Source organism: Balaenoptera borealis (assembly GCF_965194805.1).
Source record: "Balaenoptera borealis genome assembly, chromosome: 6".
Lineage (NCBI taxonomy): Eukaryota > Metazoa > Chordata > Mammalia > Artiodactyla > Balaenopteridae > Balaenoptera > Balaenoptera borealis.
In genome coordinates this window covers 129,397,107-129,411,681 of record NC_138863.1, presented here as the reverse complement: position 1 = coordinate 129,411,681, position 14,575 = coordinate 129,397,107, and the positions used below count along the sequence as shown (strand labels likewise).

The following is a 14,575-nucleotide window of genomic DNA, read 5'->3' as shown; positions in this document are numbered from 1 at the left end:
CTTATTTATTTTAGCCATTCTGTTAGATGTGTAGTGTTATCTCCTAAATTTTAGTAGATTTCTTTCCCTAATTTCTCAACTTATTTGGATAGTAATGGGTTTTACCTTTTTCGTAGAACTGGCTGTGGGTTGGATAGTTGATTGGCATAGATGGGGGTGGGTCCAAGCTGTTTCTATTTCTGTTTTCTTAAATAGCTATAAAATGGAGAGCCACTTGTTGAAGATTTAGCAGTTGTTACACGGTACAGATTTAGGGCTGTTGGGCTCTCTCTCCGTGGGTAGGGTCGCGATTGGCCGAGGGGAGCCCCAGCTTCATGCTTCTCCTGGTACAGCTTTCTTAGAGGGCGCCCTGTGCAGAGTGCTTCTCCCACTTCATCTGAATTCACTTTGCATGTGTGTTTCCTGTTTTAAAGACCATGTGTCTTATTATACATCTGTATCTTGTAAAGTTTATAATTCTCATTCAGTATGAATCTCCTTCTTCCTGTCTCCCAGGTACCCAGTCCCCTCGTAGGAGGCAGCTCCTAATTACAGTTTCTGTGTTTCCTCATAGAGCTCCCCAAGCACGTATCCTGCACTGTTCAGGATTCATAGACGTGCGCATACCAGCTGCCTCTGTGGGTCCCCATGTTCCTCACTGCTAATTCGACTTGATATTGTATCTTGGGGAGATCATTCTATATTATTGCCCATTTTAAATAATATTTCTCCCTAATTATGAAAGCAAATTAGAGTAAATTTGGAGAATGAAGTATATAGTAGAAATACGTAACAGTATAAAGTTGAAAATAAAATTGCTTGCTACGTATGAGATTGAGTTTATATTGTACACACATTTTTGTATTCTAGTTTTTTTTTTTTTTAAAAACTTAAAAAAGTTTTTTAAAACATTTAAAAATCCTTTTTAAAAGGATGATTTTTATGGTTTGTATAACTTCTTAATACGTGCAAAATGAAACCATGTCTTGTTAAATTACCATGTATAAGTAGTAAAAAGCTTAAAAAGACACGTGAGAATGATAAGCACTAAATTCAGGAGGGGTTACCTGCTGAGGTAGGTGGGGGTGTGGGTGAAGGAGAAGAGCAAGAGTACGGGGCCTGCAGACCTAGCAGTCCCAGAGCCCTGAGCAGGGAGAGAGCCAGAGCAGACCCCAGGCCTGGGGCTGAGTCTTAGGCACTTGTTGCCTCGTTCTCTGTGTGCTCCTCACCCCTCACCTGCCTTTTCTTTACTTTGTAAGTTGAATTCCCCTTTTATATTTATCTGTTTATTTTGTTTATCATCTGTCTTCCCCCGACTAATAATATTAGTTCCCTGAGATTATTTCGTGAGTGTTTTTGCAAGTCATTTAAAATTCTTTTAACTGTCTTTTTTTTTTTCCCTCAAAGAGAAAACTTTTCCTTTACAAAGGACATTTGATAAAAGTCTTTAAAGCGTGAAACTAAAAGTCATTTGTGATCCTGCTATCTAAAGAAACCCATTGATCACATTTTGGAACAAATCCTTTCGTATTACTTATTTTATTTTAGAATTTGCACATGCCTCTGACTGACCAATTCCCACACCCCCCCATGTATGTTGTCCGCAGTTCCCGGCCCACAGGCAAAGGGGTGGAAGGCCTTGCGAGAGTTGGATCCCGAGCAGCTCTCTCCTTTGCCTTTGCGTTCTTGCGCAGGGCCTGGCGGTCAGGTACGTGTGCCCCGCGTGTTCTGTTTCCTGCCACATCAGGAGATGTGGGTTCTTTCCTCACTTCTGCCACCACGTGCCCCTGGGTTGATCCCATGTGTTTCTAGGCCTCATTTTCCTTGTTTGTAGAATGAGAGGCTTCATAGTCTGTTTGACTTTGCAGGCCTGTGCTTCTAAAAAAAAAAGGTGCGTATGCACATACATCCCAGGTGAACCACCGCAGTGCCTCTGTACTGATTTATTTTCTAGGAGAACCAGAAATTAGAATTGCTCACATGAGAGTCATAAAATAAAGAATTGACGTTGGAGCAACTGTTCAATGTTAGTCTCTGAGTTCTGGCGGTATCTCGTTGAGAGGAATGTGAGAGATTGAAAACATGCCAGTGGCATCCTCTCACTCTGGGGGTAGGAGACCCGCCTGGGAGAGTGGGGAGAGCTCTGTCTGTGTGCTGCCCGGGGACGGGCGGCCTCACCTGCCTTGTGTGTGCCCAGGGGAGGACGCGGACCTCTGCAGCGAGCTGTTGCAGGAATCCCTGGACGCCCTGAGAGCCCTGCCCGAGGCCTCGCTCTTTGATGAGAGCACAGTGTCCTCGGTGTGGCTGGAGGTGGTAGAAAGAGCAACCCGGTTCCTCAGGTCCGTCGTGACCGGGTGAGTTCTTCCTCTCCCATTCTACTGTGTGAACGGTTCCAGCATGCTTTGCAGTCTCGTCTCACCTTCTTCTCTTAGAGCTGAGAAATTTAGTAGGTTGGTTCCTGGAGTGTTTCCAGCGTACCCTCAGGCTCATGATTTGAATAATGATACAAGTAGTTTTATGCTACAGCAACTTGGAATATGTCTTCTAATGTAATCATCGTATAGTATCTGAATTAATACTTTTAATAAAAACTTACCTTTACAAGTTAATTGTATGCTTTAGAATCTCTGATTAAATTTGAGTAAGCAAGTCTCAGAAACTTGATTCTAAATATTAAAAATATATTTCTCCATGGGAAAGGGAAGGTACTTAATTTAACATTAACAACATGCTTGTTTTAAGTACGCTGTCTTTAAGGTCTGTTGTTACTTTGTCCCTGCATCCTCTGCTGTCATTTCAGGGATGTTCATGGAACGCCTGGTACCAAGGGGCCAGGAAGTATCCCTCTGCAGGACCAGCACCTGGCCCTGGCCATCCTGTTAGAGCTGGCTGTGCAGAGAGGCACGCTGAGGTGAGGGGTGCCATAGGCTGGGAGTGCTGTAGGGAAATGACTCTGTATCTGAGCAGCTGTTGCATTTCATTGAACTATTTGTGATTGTAGGAAATGTGTGGTGGTCTGTGATCAAAGAACCATGTCCCAGGACCCCCTGTTTTCAGACCTGGGTACACTTAAGTTTTCTTCATTTCCTTTTTTTGTGTTCAACTTTCTAGTAGTTTAGGAACTGTTCTTTTTTTCCCCTCTGTCTCTTAATTTTCTTTAAATAGTTATTTTTATTCCATTAATTTAAGGTCCTAGAAATTCCCTGTAGAAAGTGCTATTTGAGCTTCTTAACTGGTTTTATGTTTCTCATCCACAGAAGGTGGATGTCTTGTGCTAAAATCTTGGCATTGATTTAGGATTTTACTGCCAAGAGTTGTTTTCAGGGCCTTGTTTTAGTTTCCTTTCAAATCTAAAGTATTTCTTCAGTTTTATTTAGCTGTCTGCTTTTATTTTTTACAGACCATGGCAAAAAATGTTAAAGTTTTTACTAGAGAATAAAGATAATTTCTCTTCCAGCCAAATGTTATCTGCTATCCTGTTGCTGCTTCAATTGTGGGACAGTGGGACACAGGAAACTGACAATGAGCGGTCTGCCCAGGGTACCAGCGCCCCCCTTCTTCCTTTGCTGCAAAGGTTCCAGAGCATCATGTGCAGTAAAGATGCCCCCCATACAGAAGGTGACACTCATGTAGGTATCATCACGAGACTTTGCACTTAAGTAGCTCTCTTCATTTCACTCATCCTAAAGGAGTTAGCCTTTTATAAACAAGACCAGAGCACATATCTGTGGTGGTAGTTGCTTCTGGGGGGAGTGTGGTTTTGGCCATTCAAACAGTGAATCAGGGACTTCCCTGGCGGTCCAGTGGTTAAGACTCCGTGCTTCCACTGCAGGGGGCGCGGGTTCGATCCCTGGTCGGGGAATTAAGATCCCGCAAGCTGCGTGGTATGACCAAAAATAAAGAAAAAAAAAGAAGCAAACAGTGAGTCAGGTGTGGGATGGCTATGGCAGGTCATGGGGTGGGTCACAGTTGATACAGCAGAACATCACATGATCACATTCGGATTCTTTGCAGCAACTAAGGAGTGACCAGAGCCAGCTGTGTTTTGTTGACCCTGGGCCCTTTGTGTTCATTTTGGATTGTGTGTATTAGGAGCATGTCTCTTAACATACATCAGCTCGTGCTTTTAGAGAGATCCATCTGCTGCCTTGCTGGCCATGCGGTTTTCTTTCTGCTGCGCTGGAGCCCCTGAGCCCTTTGTGCGTTTAGCGCTTTTGTGTCCCCAGCAGCCAGTCGTGTTGTGGTTAGGCTGTGATGGGGCTAACCGAGTTAGTAGCGGCATGAAGATGGGTAAAAATCCTGATGATATTTCAGAAAGAAAGTATGAGAGTCAGGTGCGTTCTTAGGGCGCCCGCGGCGATCACATGGGGCCGTGGCGCAGGAGCGAGGCTCGGCTGGCCTGGGAGGGAGCGCGCGTCTGGTTCAGGGGAGCTGCTCGGCCCCGACGCCTCACTCTGTCTGCGTTGAGGGCAGTGACTGCGGGTTGGTTTTGACCCTTCCAGGGCCCAGGCAAATCTTCTCTTCCCGCTCTGTCCTCCTCCACGTGCTGTTTATGGACAGCACCTCCATTAGCCAGCAGAGGCTGCGTGGGCGGCATGGAGCCGAGTCCGAAATGCACACTTTCAGAAAAACATTGGAAAAAGAGCGTTGAAAATAGCGACTCACTTTGTTGGCCCTTCCTCAGTGCGGGGCACCGCGCAGAGAATGTCACGTAAGGCATCACTGTGTTTAGTCCCAGGAAGCTGAGGCTGGTGGCAGAGCAGGGCCTGCCCGGCTCCACACCCCTGGGGCTGCAGCTTTTTAGAGGTACAAGTTTGATCTTGCAGGCCTTTTCTGGAAAGACTTAGCTGTTCCGTTATGAACTTTCAGCCTAATTATTCTTTCACTTTGCAGTCTTTAGTGATAATAAGGCTATTCTGGCTTCAGAAGAATTAGAATTATTACTTAATGTGCAAATAAAATTAGGTTTTCTGATGAGCGGGCAGCATTTAGATTAAAGTGGCTTTTGTTTTCAGTTTTCAAAGCCACGTTGAGGTACAGTGCTTTGTTCCCAGGAAGATTGCTCTGAGCTCTTTCGAGGGTCCTTGGGGTAGTGAACCTGAGGATGGTCGGGCTGTGTCCTTTACCTGTGTGGAGTCGGCACACAGGTGGCGGATGTGCGGGTGTGTGGGCACCACTGTGTGCGGTGTGTGTGTAGACCTCAGCGCGTCAGCAACACTTCTTACTCGATAGCCAGAAAGGGGCAGGGTTACAGATCATGTCTAACTGTGAATACCAAAATACAAAGAGTGGTTAAAGGCTAACTGTGTTACTTAGAAGTTTTCCCAGTTTCTGAAGATGTTTCTTTGCTTTTCTTCTCTAGCTTCTGTCTGGCCCTCTGAGCCCCAATGAGAGCTTCCTGAGGTACCTCACTCTTCCGCGAGACAGCGAGCTTGCCATAGACTTACGACAGACCGCGGTTGTTGTCATGGCCCACCTGGACCGCCTGGCCACCCCCTGTATGCCGCCTCTCTGTAGCTCTCCGACCTCTCATAAGGTCAGTGCGAGAGCATTGTTTATTCTCTGTGTGTATGTTCCTAGGTTCTCATTCTGTACCTGTGTGGAGACTCACCTTCTCTGCTGTTGGGGTGGATTTGGCTTTCAGCTTTTAAACCTATATACGCTTTAAGGCGTCGTTAGCGGACCCAGTGGGCGACGAGCAGGCCGAGGCACATGGCGGTTCAGGACCCGTCGCGTGTCCCAGGGTCCAGGTTCAGGGGCACATCCCTGGAGCGCTCTCCTGCCTTCCCACAGCCACATGCCAGGCTGCCTTCCTCAGGAGAAGGGGAGCGGCGTGTTTGACACTAAGGTGCAGGCCCACGGAGGACCTCGCGCAGACGCACCCGGCCGTCACTACGCTGACCCACTGTGTGGGTGAGAAGGCTGCCGTTTGGAGTGGTACCGAACCTGGCCAAGGTCACGCAGAAGAATCCTGGTTTTGAATCCAGATTTTTCTAATGGTTTTCTTTGTTTGTTTGTTTTGGCAGCATACGTACTTTTATTTATTTATTAAATTAATTTTTATTGGACTCTAGTTGATTTACAATGTTGTGTTAGTTTCTGCTGTACAGCAAAGTGCAGATTTTTCTAACTTTTAATGCTTTTTTTTTTTGGCTGAGCCATGTGGCTTGTGGGATCTTAGTTCCCTGACCAGGGATTGAAGCTGGTCCCCGGCAATGAGAGTGCAGAGTCCTATCCACTGGACCGCCAGGGAATTCCTTCTAACTTTTAATGTTTAATACGAGGAGTATTTATTTTGTTTTGCAGTTATTTATGTTTTCCAGATAAGTAATACATTCCTATGGTTCAACAATAAAAACTAAATGCAGAGACACCCTGTCACTTCCTCTCCCACTGCCTCCTCACCCTCAGTTTCCCACCTTTGCTTCTCACGCTTCTGGTCTCTTATGCATCCTTTCAGTTCTCTCAGTGGTATTGTATTATATCACTTCTGTAGCTTGTTTTTTCACTAAGCCGACTACTGAAGAGCTCTCTGTATAAGTAAACAGAGCTTCTCTCTTTATTTTTAAAAGAAACTTAGTGTTCCACGTGTGGATGTATCATGATTTTTTAAAATCAATCTCCTATTGGTGGACACTTGTGTTGCCAGAAGCTCGCTACCCAGGTAATGCTGCAATGGCCACCCTGTACCTTTGTTCCTCTGTGTGTGTGCACGCATCTGCAGTGGTGACGTACCCGACGTGGTGGACACGTGAGCTGATTATCCCCGAACTGCTCTCACGTGGCTTCATTCCTCTCACCCCCACCAACAGCAGGGACACTTGTCTCCTAGGCTTGTGCTTAGGCCTTCGGGTCCCTGCCTGTAATGGCAAAGTGGTAACCTGATATGGTTTGAGCATTTTAAAATATGTTTCAGGTCTACTTGTACTACTTTTTAATGGGCTCTGTTAAAGCGAAATGCTGTGGAAAAGAAACCTGTTCAGTTACTTCATCTTACCTGCTAACTGAGGCAATATGGGGTATTCTTAGTTATTTTGATGCTGTGAATCAGCTTCTTTCTTTACTTGCTTTATTTTTATCTTACTGTATCTCATTGTTACTCCTTGCATGACTTATTCTTTCTTTTGTCTAAGAAAGAAATTTTCTTGCTGATATAAAGAAAATGTTTGCTTACTTTGTCATCTGACAGGGATCATTGCAAGAGGTCATAGGATGGGGGTTAATAGGATGGAAATACTATGCCAATGTGATCGGTCCCCTTCAGTGTGAAGGCCTTGCCAACCTGGGGGTCACACAGATCGCCTGTGCAGAGAAGCGCTTCCTGATCCTGTCGAGGAACGGCCGCGTGTACACGCAGGCCTACAACAGCGACACGCTGGTAGGTGCCGGGGCGGGTTGGTGGAGGGGCTCTTTGCTGTGGCTGCCGTGCGTCTTGTCTTTCTTCATGTCGGTTGATTTCTGAAGACGTATAAGCACTTGCTCATTGTATATTACGCGTTGTGTTTGCAAATTTTAATCGTGGTCATTACTGTCAAGATTGTGGGGGCAGAATTTCTTAGTTTTTAAGCTCAGGAGCCCCTTCCAGTGCCATTTACTGCCCGCTGTTGTTCCCGTTTGTCAACCGTAACGTCGTTTCACCTTGGGGGCCAGGAAGGTAACAGATGAGGCAGTCGTGGGGTTGGTGGCAGATTGGGCACGTTCCTGTTAGAGGAAGGAGCTCTTCACCTCTAGCTGCAAGTTCCCTGTGCAGGGGTGGCCTAGCCATGCCCCGGAGCACGTGGAGGCCGCCCGCCTGGTGCTGTTCTGTTGGTGCTGGGCAGAGTGACAGGACAGGTGGCCTGGCAACCACCAGAGGCTCATGTTCTTTCAGGTCGAGAGGAGTTTGTCAACGTAAGCTACACGGTTGAGGCGAGTCATGCTGTCTTCTTTGTCCTTGGACTGCTTACTAATTTTCTTCCTGTTTTTACCTTTTTAGGCTCCACAGCTGGTCCAGGGTCTTGCCTCCAGAAACATTGTAAAAATTGCTGCCCATTCGGACGGTCACCACTACCTGGCCTTGGCAGCCACCGGAGAGGTGTATTCCTGGGGCTGTGGCGATGGTGGACGTCTAGGCCACGGGGACACGGTGTATGTACAGCCTTTTCCTGGAACTGACACACTCTTCTTTTGTGCTGCTGTAGCCAAAATAGGGTGGAAAAGAAAAGTGTGGTGAGGTGTTTTGCAGCTGCTCAGACAGGTGGGGCTAGGATGGAGAGGGCTGCCGCGGTGGATCAGCGCTCCGGTGACACCGGGCAGTTCTGCCCACAGCACAGGGAGTGACGGCAGCTGGCCTTCGTGTTCCTCTCCCCCGGCTTTTGCTACTCTTTGCTACTCCTGTTTTAGCTACCCACGCTGCACCCTCACCGTGGGGTTTCCTAAACCAAATCCCACACTCCTCTGCCTTCAGTTACAATCTCAACACATCTCTGTCGGATAAGGTCCTCGTTTCCTTGAGCCATACTGTCGTTTTCCCAGCTAATAAAATCAAGAGTTTCCTAATACCTTATTTTGCGGAAGCTTTTGATTATCGTAAGAGACCAAGAAATAAAACAGAATGGTTGTTCTGAATGCAGGCTTGTGAAAAGAAAGAGTTCTGATGGCTGCCTCAGAATCACAGGAGCCCTTTCATATGTTGCTGTTGTGAGTGGAGCCTTAGGCTGAAATTGAAGATGCGGCCCCATTTCAGAGTGGTCAGAGCCATGAGTAGGGAGTGGGCAGCAGCAGTCGAGAGGAGACTGCCCCGTTCTTGCTGGGGTGGAGGTGGACATCCACCAGGAAGGATCCCAAACCGTGAAGAAAGAGTCTCGCATACTGGGTGTTAGCATTCAGCAGACTTGATATTCCAAACTTGACAGTGTTGTAGGGGATTCAGACAAATGTGGTAAAATGATAGTGAAAAAAAGGAATGATAAGTACAGAACTTAGAATTGTTACTCTCAGGTTAGCAGGGGGGCAGGATTAGCATGGAGCACACAGGATTTGAAAGGGTTGAGGTACAGGATGGAGGCATTAGTCTTTTTACTTTTTTATGTTATATATAATAAGTATGCATAAAATATGTTGTAATAAAATAATACTCAGTTGAAGTTAAGTGCTAGGTTGACTAACTTGTCCATTGCTTGAGGAGTTGAGGGAAGGAAAGGAGACCAGTGCGAAGGGCAGGAGTTGCAGAGAAACTTTGGTCGGGGGGGTTTGAAACTTGAGCTGAATGGAAGAAGGGGGAAGTGGTACCAGAGTAGAGTCATTTGTCCCCCTTCCCGTGTGTGCCCCTGCCTCTGTGTGTGTTTATTTTGCAGAATAGTGGGTCACAAAGTGAGCGAACTGTGTCTTTGGAGAGGCTAGAGTGGGTGTTACCAATCACATCAGACAGTTTTTAGATTATAAGCATCCGGCATTTTGCTAATTTTGAAAGTGAAGAATCAACTAGGGAGACTTCTCCCCAGTTCATCCTTGCTGTTTCCTACTTTTCGTTTGTAAAATATAGATTGCAGTGTGATTAGTAAACCTTGCTCCGTCATTCCTTCTCATTTGTTTAACAAATACGTATAAATTTCAACCATGAGTAACGAGATTTACAAATTCATCAGCTTCCCCTACACAGTCTGGTGAGCTTCACAAATGCATGCCGCTGGGAGCCACCGTAAATGAGACGCGGAGCATTTCCATTACCCACCTCCCAACCCCCCCCTCCCTTTCGTTCTGCCCTTTTGCAGCCAACCCCTGCTCCCCCCTTCCAGCTCCTGGTGACCACTGACCTGCCCTCTGCCACTTGGTCGTATTCTGTCTCTGCTCTGTCAGTGAGCTTCATCTTTCCCTGTTGCTGAGTGCTGTCTGTGGATAGGCGGCCACCATTCAGACCACTGTGGCCACAGCTGCCGTGGACTTGATCACCTGTGTCTTCAACAGACACTGTTGTGATAGTCTGCTGGATGCCATGCTTGGCATTAGGTGCCCACTTAACAAAGAATCATGGAGGTGGTAGGTGTTTGAATTCCGTATTTCTTAATTATTTCATAAGGCACCTGCAAGGTGAAACTGTCTTTCGACGCTCTGATAGTTTATTCCCACGAGTGTCACTAATAGGAAGGTCTCAGAAGGGCATTCACGTTTGTTCCCTTTCTCTCCACAGGCCTCTTGAGGAGCCTAAGGTGATCTCTGCCTTCTCAGGAAAGCAGGCTGGGAAGCATGTGGTGCACATTGCGTGTGGGAGCACGTACAGCGCGGCCATCACTGCCGAGGGCGAGCTGTATACCTGGGGCCGGGGGAACTACGGCCGACTGGGCCACGGTATGTCTGCTCCGAGTCAGCTGGAGCATGCAGCATGAGGCTGCCTCTTCTGAGGGACTTGCAGTAACAGTAGTCCTGTCTTTTTGAAGGCTCCAGTGAAGATGAGGCCATTCCGATGCTGGTGGCTGGGCTCAAAGGGCTGAAGGTCATTGACGTGGCATGTGGGAGTGGTGATGCTCAAACCCTGGCTGTGACGGAGAACGGTATGTGGGGCACCGCTGCCCTGGACAGGCTCTCAGGATGACGAGGGCCGCTCTCCTAGAGGGAATGAGCTTTGGAGTCTTTTTTTTTTTTTTTTTGGCTGCACCACACGGCTTGTGGGATCTTAGTTCCCCGACCAGGGGTTGAACCTGGTTCTCCTGCAGTGGAAGCGCAGAGTCCTAACCACTGGACCGCCAGGGAAGTCCCTGGAGTCTTTAAGTGCGTGTGCACCTCAGTGTCTTCAGGAGAGGTAGAGAAGCTATGGGACTTGTAACTTCTGTTACCCAGGGCCAGAGAGCTACCATCCTTCCTGTTTGGGCATTTTACTTTTTAACAAAGAAATGAAAATAAATGGAATAGTTGACGTTTTAAGTCGTTTCTGTTTATTATGATTATATTTCCTAATGTTCAGCCACCCTTGATTCCCTGTGGTAAATCCTGCTTAGTCTTTGTGTATTCACAGTATGATACTTGTTTTGAATTTGTTTTATATTTGTGTTCATTAGTGAGATTGTACTCATTTGACACTTTTTGAGGATATATTTATCAAGTTTGATGTCCCTCCCCCCGCCACCGCACTGCACGGCTTGTGGAATTTTAGTTCCGCGACCAGGGATTGAACCCTAGCCCTCAGCAGTGAGAGGGTGGAGTCCTAACCACTGGACTGGCAGGAATTCCCGATGTTGATTTCTTTTTTTATAAATTTATTTATTTTACTTATATTTATTTTTGGCTGTGTTGGGTCTTTGTTGCTGCGCACAGGCTTTCTCTGGTTGCACCACGTGGGCTTCTCATTGCCATCTTGTTGCGGAGCATAGGCTCTAGGCGCGCGGGCTCAGTAGTTGTGGCTCGTGAGCTCTAGAGTGCAGCAGACTCAGTAGTTGTGCACAGGCTTAGTTGCTCCGCGGCATGTGGGATCTTCCTGGACCAGGGCTCGAACCCGTGTGCCCTGCATTGGCAGGCGGATTCTTAAGCACTGTGCCACCAGGGAAGCCCTCGATGTTGATTTTTTAAACTGTATTTGTCTTTCAGTATTGTGGGGGTCTGTCCTTCGAATCATGGGGTCTGTCAGGATTAGCTGGGAGCCTCTCAGCCTTGCTCTCCCACAGAGAGCAACTTTATTTTATCCCTTTATGTAGTATTTAATTAAATTACACTAACAAGTGTTATTGGGAATAAATACAATTGTACGTTTGACTTGTGGTCAACACAACAAGAGGGGTGTGCAGGCAGGCCCAAGAGTGGTGTGCAGTGGGCCATGGGCCCAGTTGCTGTGTTTTATAAAGGAAGCAGTGGAGCTTTCGCTCTGTGTTTAGTAATTAGTGGAAGCAGTATCATTGTGCCCAAACTAGCAAGGGTTAGGACTTTATCATTCATTCAGTTAAAACAAGAAGAAAACTCAGTTTTCCATTTCTTAATTGCTTCTCTATCAAGCTGAAGTAGAAACTAGATTTCATTTGGTCAGTAACCACCTGTGTAGTGTCAGCTATATACATTAGTGGTCTAGATTGTTGTGTGTTATTGGCTATGTTGATTATTTGCAGACATTTAGAAGTTTTATTTAGATGTACAGTCATTTTTACTCCAATAACTTGTATTTTTTAGGTCAGGTGTGGTCTTGGGGAGATGGTGACTATGGGAAATTGGGCAGAGGTGGTAGTGACGGCTGCAAAACACCAAAGCTGATTGAGAAGCTTCAAGACTTGGATGTTGTCAAAGTCCGATGTGGAAGTCAGTTTTCTGTTGCCTTGACAAAAGATGGCCAGGTTTATTCATGGGGAAAAGGTGACAACCAGAGACTTGGACATGGAACAGAGGAACATGTTCGTTACCCCAAACTCTTGGAAGGATTGCAAGGTGAGTGCAAAATGTAAACTTTTGAAACCATTTGAGGCAGTTGTCTTTAGTAATCTTTTAAAGTTTGCAGGTATTTTTCTTTACCTGACATCCGTGAATGACACATCATTAGAAGCTTTTATCCACATTTGGATAGGTATAGATAATAAGTGGAAAGTGGTTTGTCTGTATTAAAAAGTGACCTAGAATTATTCTTATCAAATTTAATTTGAAACTTTTAAATTTTACCTGTGTTGGAGAGTTCTTTTTTTTTGTTTGTTTTTTCTTTTTTATTGGAGAGTTCTTTTTTGTGGCAAGTACCCATTCATTACTCATTAAGCTGGCCTCAGTGAGATTAACTTCTGTTTGGTGAGGTCGTCTGCTTGCTGTGGATATGCATGGTGTTATGGGAGCAAAGAGGGAGATGGGGTTGGGTCAGCCTGGAGTGTTCTTGTTTGAACTTATCCTTGATGGATGAATCTTCTTGTTTGGTTTCAAGGGTGTCCAGCATGCATTCTCAGCAGCTGGGAGGAATGGGAGCCAAGGCACGTAGGTGTGATTTACAGGTGCTTTCTGAAGTATGGGAGAGCTTGGTGATAAGTGTACCAGGTGGGGCCTGTAGTGCTTTATCTCTACACTACAGGGGGTGGGCAGGCTATTTTTTAATGGACCAGACTCTATGTATAATTTTAGGTTTGAGGGCCTTGTGCTGTCTCTCCTAACTACTCAGTCCTGCTGTTGTAGCCCCAAAGCAGCCATAGACAATATGAAAACAAATGCGCCTGTGTTCCAATACACCTTTATTCACAGAAACAGGCCTTGGGCTGCATTTGACACAAGGGATGAAGTTTGTTGGATTGCTGTGCTGGATTCTCCTTTATGTTTTTGCTTTTTTGTCAAGGGAGTTTGGAAGTGAGCCTTTTAATTGGGACTTGCCAGTTCCTTTCCCCAGCATTTTTATTTTAAAGCATGTTAACACTTTGGTGATTAGAAGTTTTGTGTGCTCATCTGGTGTTTATTATTTTCTAAGCATCTGAGATCAGTTATAGAGTAATACAATTGGTTGTTTATTATGGAGCTGTATTTGAATTTTATTTGCCTTCTTGTTTATATTCCTTTCATTTAGTAGAGGAAATCAACTTCCTCAGTGACATTAATTAGATACAGAGGTAGCGTACTATGAGAGTATTTAAGTGACTGTTGATACGTACAGTCATTTGGTAGTTTTTAAAATAGTCTCTTTGGATAGAATTGTTTCTCTTACTATAGTAGAGTTCTTTCAGCTGAATTATTTTTTATGTTGACATGTCTGAAAACACCCCTTGTGTTGGTCATGTTAGATCTACTAATAAGCAAAAATACAGTACTTTGCTAACACTATTTAAGTAGAGAAAATATATTTTACACTTACATCATTTAACTTTGGAGAGAAACAGATTTTGTTTAACTTTGGAGAGAAATAGATTTTGTTTTAGAAAACTTTCTACTGAAAAGTGTATTTTGACTTTCACCAAGATAGACCCAGCCTGGGCCATAAAACACGCCTTAACAAATTTAAAAGAAGAGAAATCAAACAATGTCTCCTCTCAGACCACAATGGAATTGACTAGAAATCAGTAACAGAAAATTAGCTGGAAAAATCTCAAAATACATAGAGATAAAACAGTACACTTTCAAATAACACATAGGTCAAAGAAGAAATCACAATAGAAATTTTAAAATATTTTGAACTAAATGAAAATGGAAATACAACTTTTGAAGATTTGTGGGAGGCAGTGAAAGCTTAGACGGAAATTTATAACATCGAATGGATATATTAGAAAAGAAGAAAGATCTAAAATCAGTAATCTTTCTGTACAGCAAAGGAAACCATCAAAGAAATGAAAAGGCAACCTATGAAATGGGAGGAAATATTTGTAAGTCATATATTTGATAAGGAGTTAATATCCAAAATATATAAAGAACTCGTACAACTCAACAGCAAAAAAACCCAAATGATCTGATTAAAAAATGGGCAGAGGATCTGAATAGTCATTTTTCCAAAGAAGACATAACGATGGCCAACAGGTACATGAAAAGATGTTCAGCATCACTAATCATCAGTGAAATACATTTAAAAACAGTGAGATATCACCTCATACCTGTTAGAATGTCTGTTACCAAAAAGACAAGAAATAACAAGAGTTGGCAAGGATGTAGAGAAAAGGGAACCTTTGTGCACTGTTGGTGGGAC

At 44.9% G+C, this 14,575-nt stretch overlaps 1 protein-coding gene across 8 annotated transcripts in view; it reads left to right on the top strand.

Annotated features, from left to right (window-relative positions):
- The window catches only part of HERC2 (HECT and RLD domain containing E3 ubiquitin protein ligase 2), a 224,880-nt gene that overhangs the window by 49,171 nt on the left and 161,134 nt on the right, over positions 1–14,575 (top strand). For all 8 annotated transcript variants that reach the window (XM_082395462.1, XM_082395465.1, XM_082395464.1 and 5 more), the window contains exons 6-15: positions 1,587–1,687; positions 2,177–2,333; positions 2,780–2,890; positions 3,437–3,608; positions 5,342–5,515; positions 7,169–7,357; positions 7,955–8,106; positions 10,148–10,305; positions 10,395–10,508; positions 12,112–12,363. In XM_082395462.1, coding sequence (XP_082251588.1) covers positions 1,587–1,687; positions 2,177–2,333; positions 2,780–2,890; positions 3,437–3,608; positions 5,342–5,515; positions 7,169–7,357; positions 7,955–8,106; positions 10,148–10,305; positions 10,395–10,508; positions 12,112–12,363 — 1,580 coding nt within the window. The remainder of the gene's footprint in view (positions 1–1,586; positions 1,688–2,176; positions 2,334–2,779; positions 2,891–3,436; positions 3,609–5,341; positions 5,516–7,168; positions 7,358–7,954; positions 8,107–10,147; positions 10,306–10,394; positions 10,509–12,111; positions 12,364–14,575) is intronic.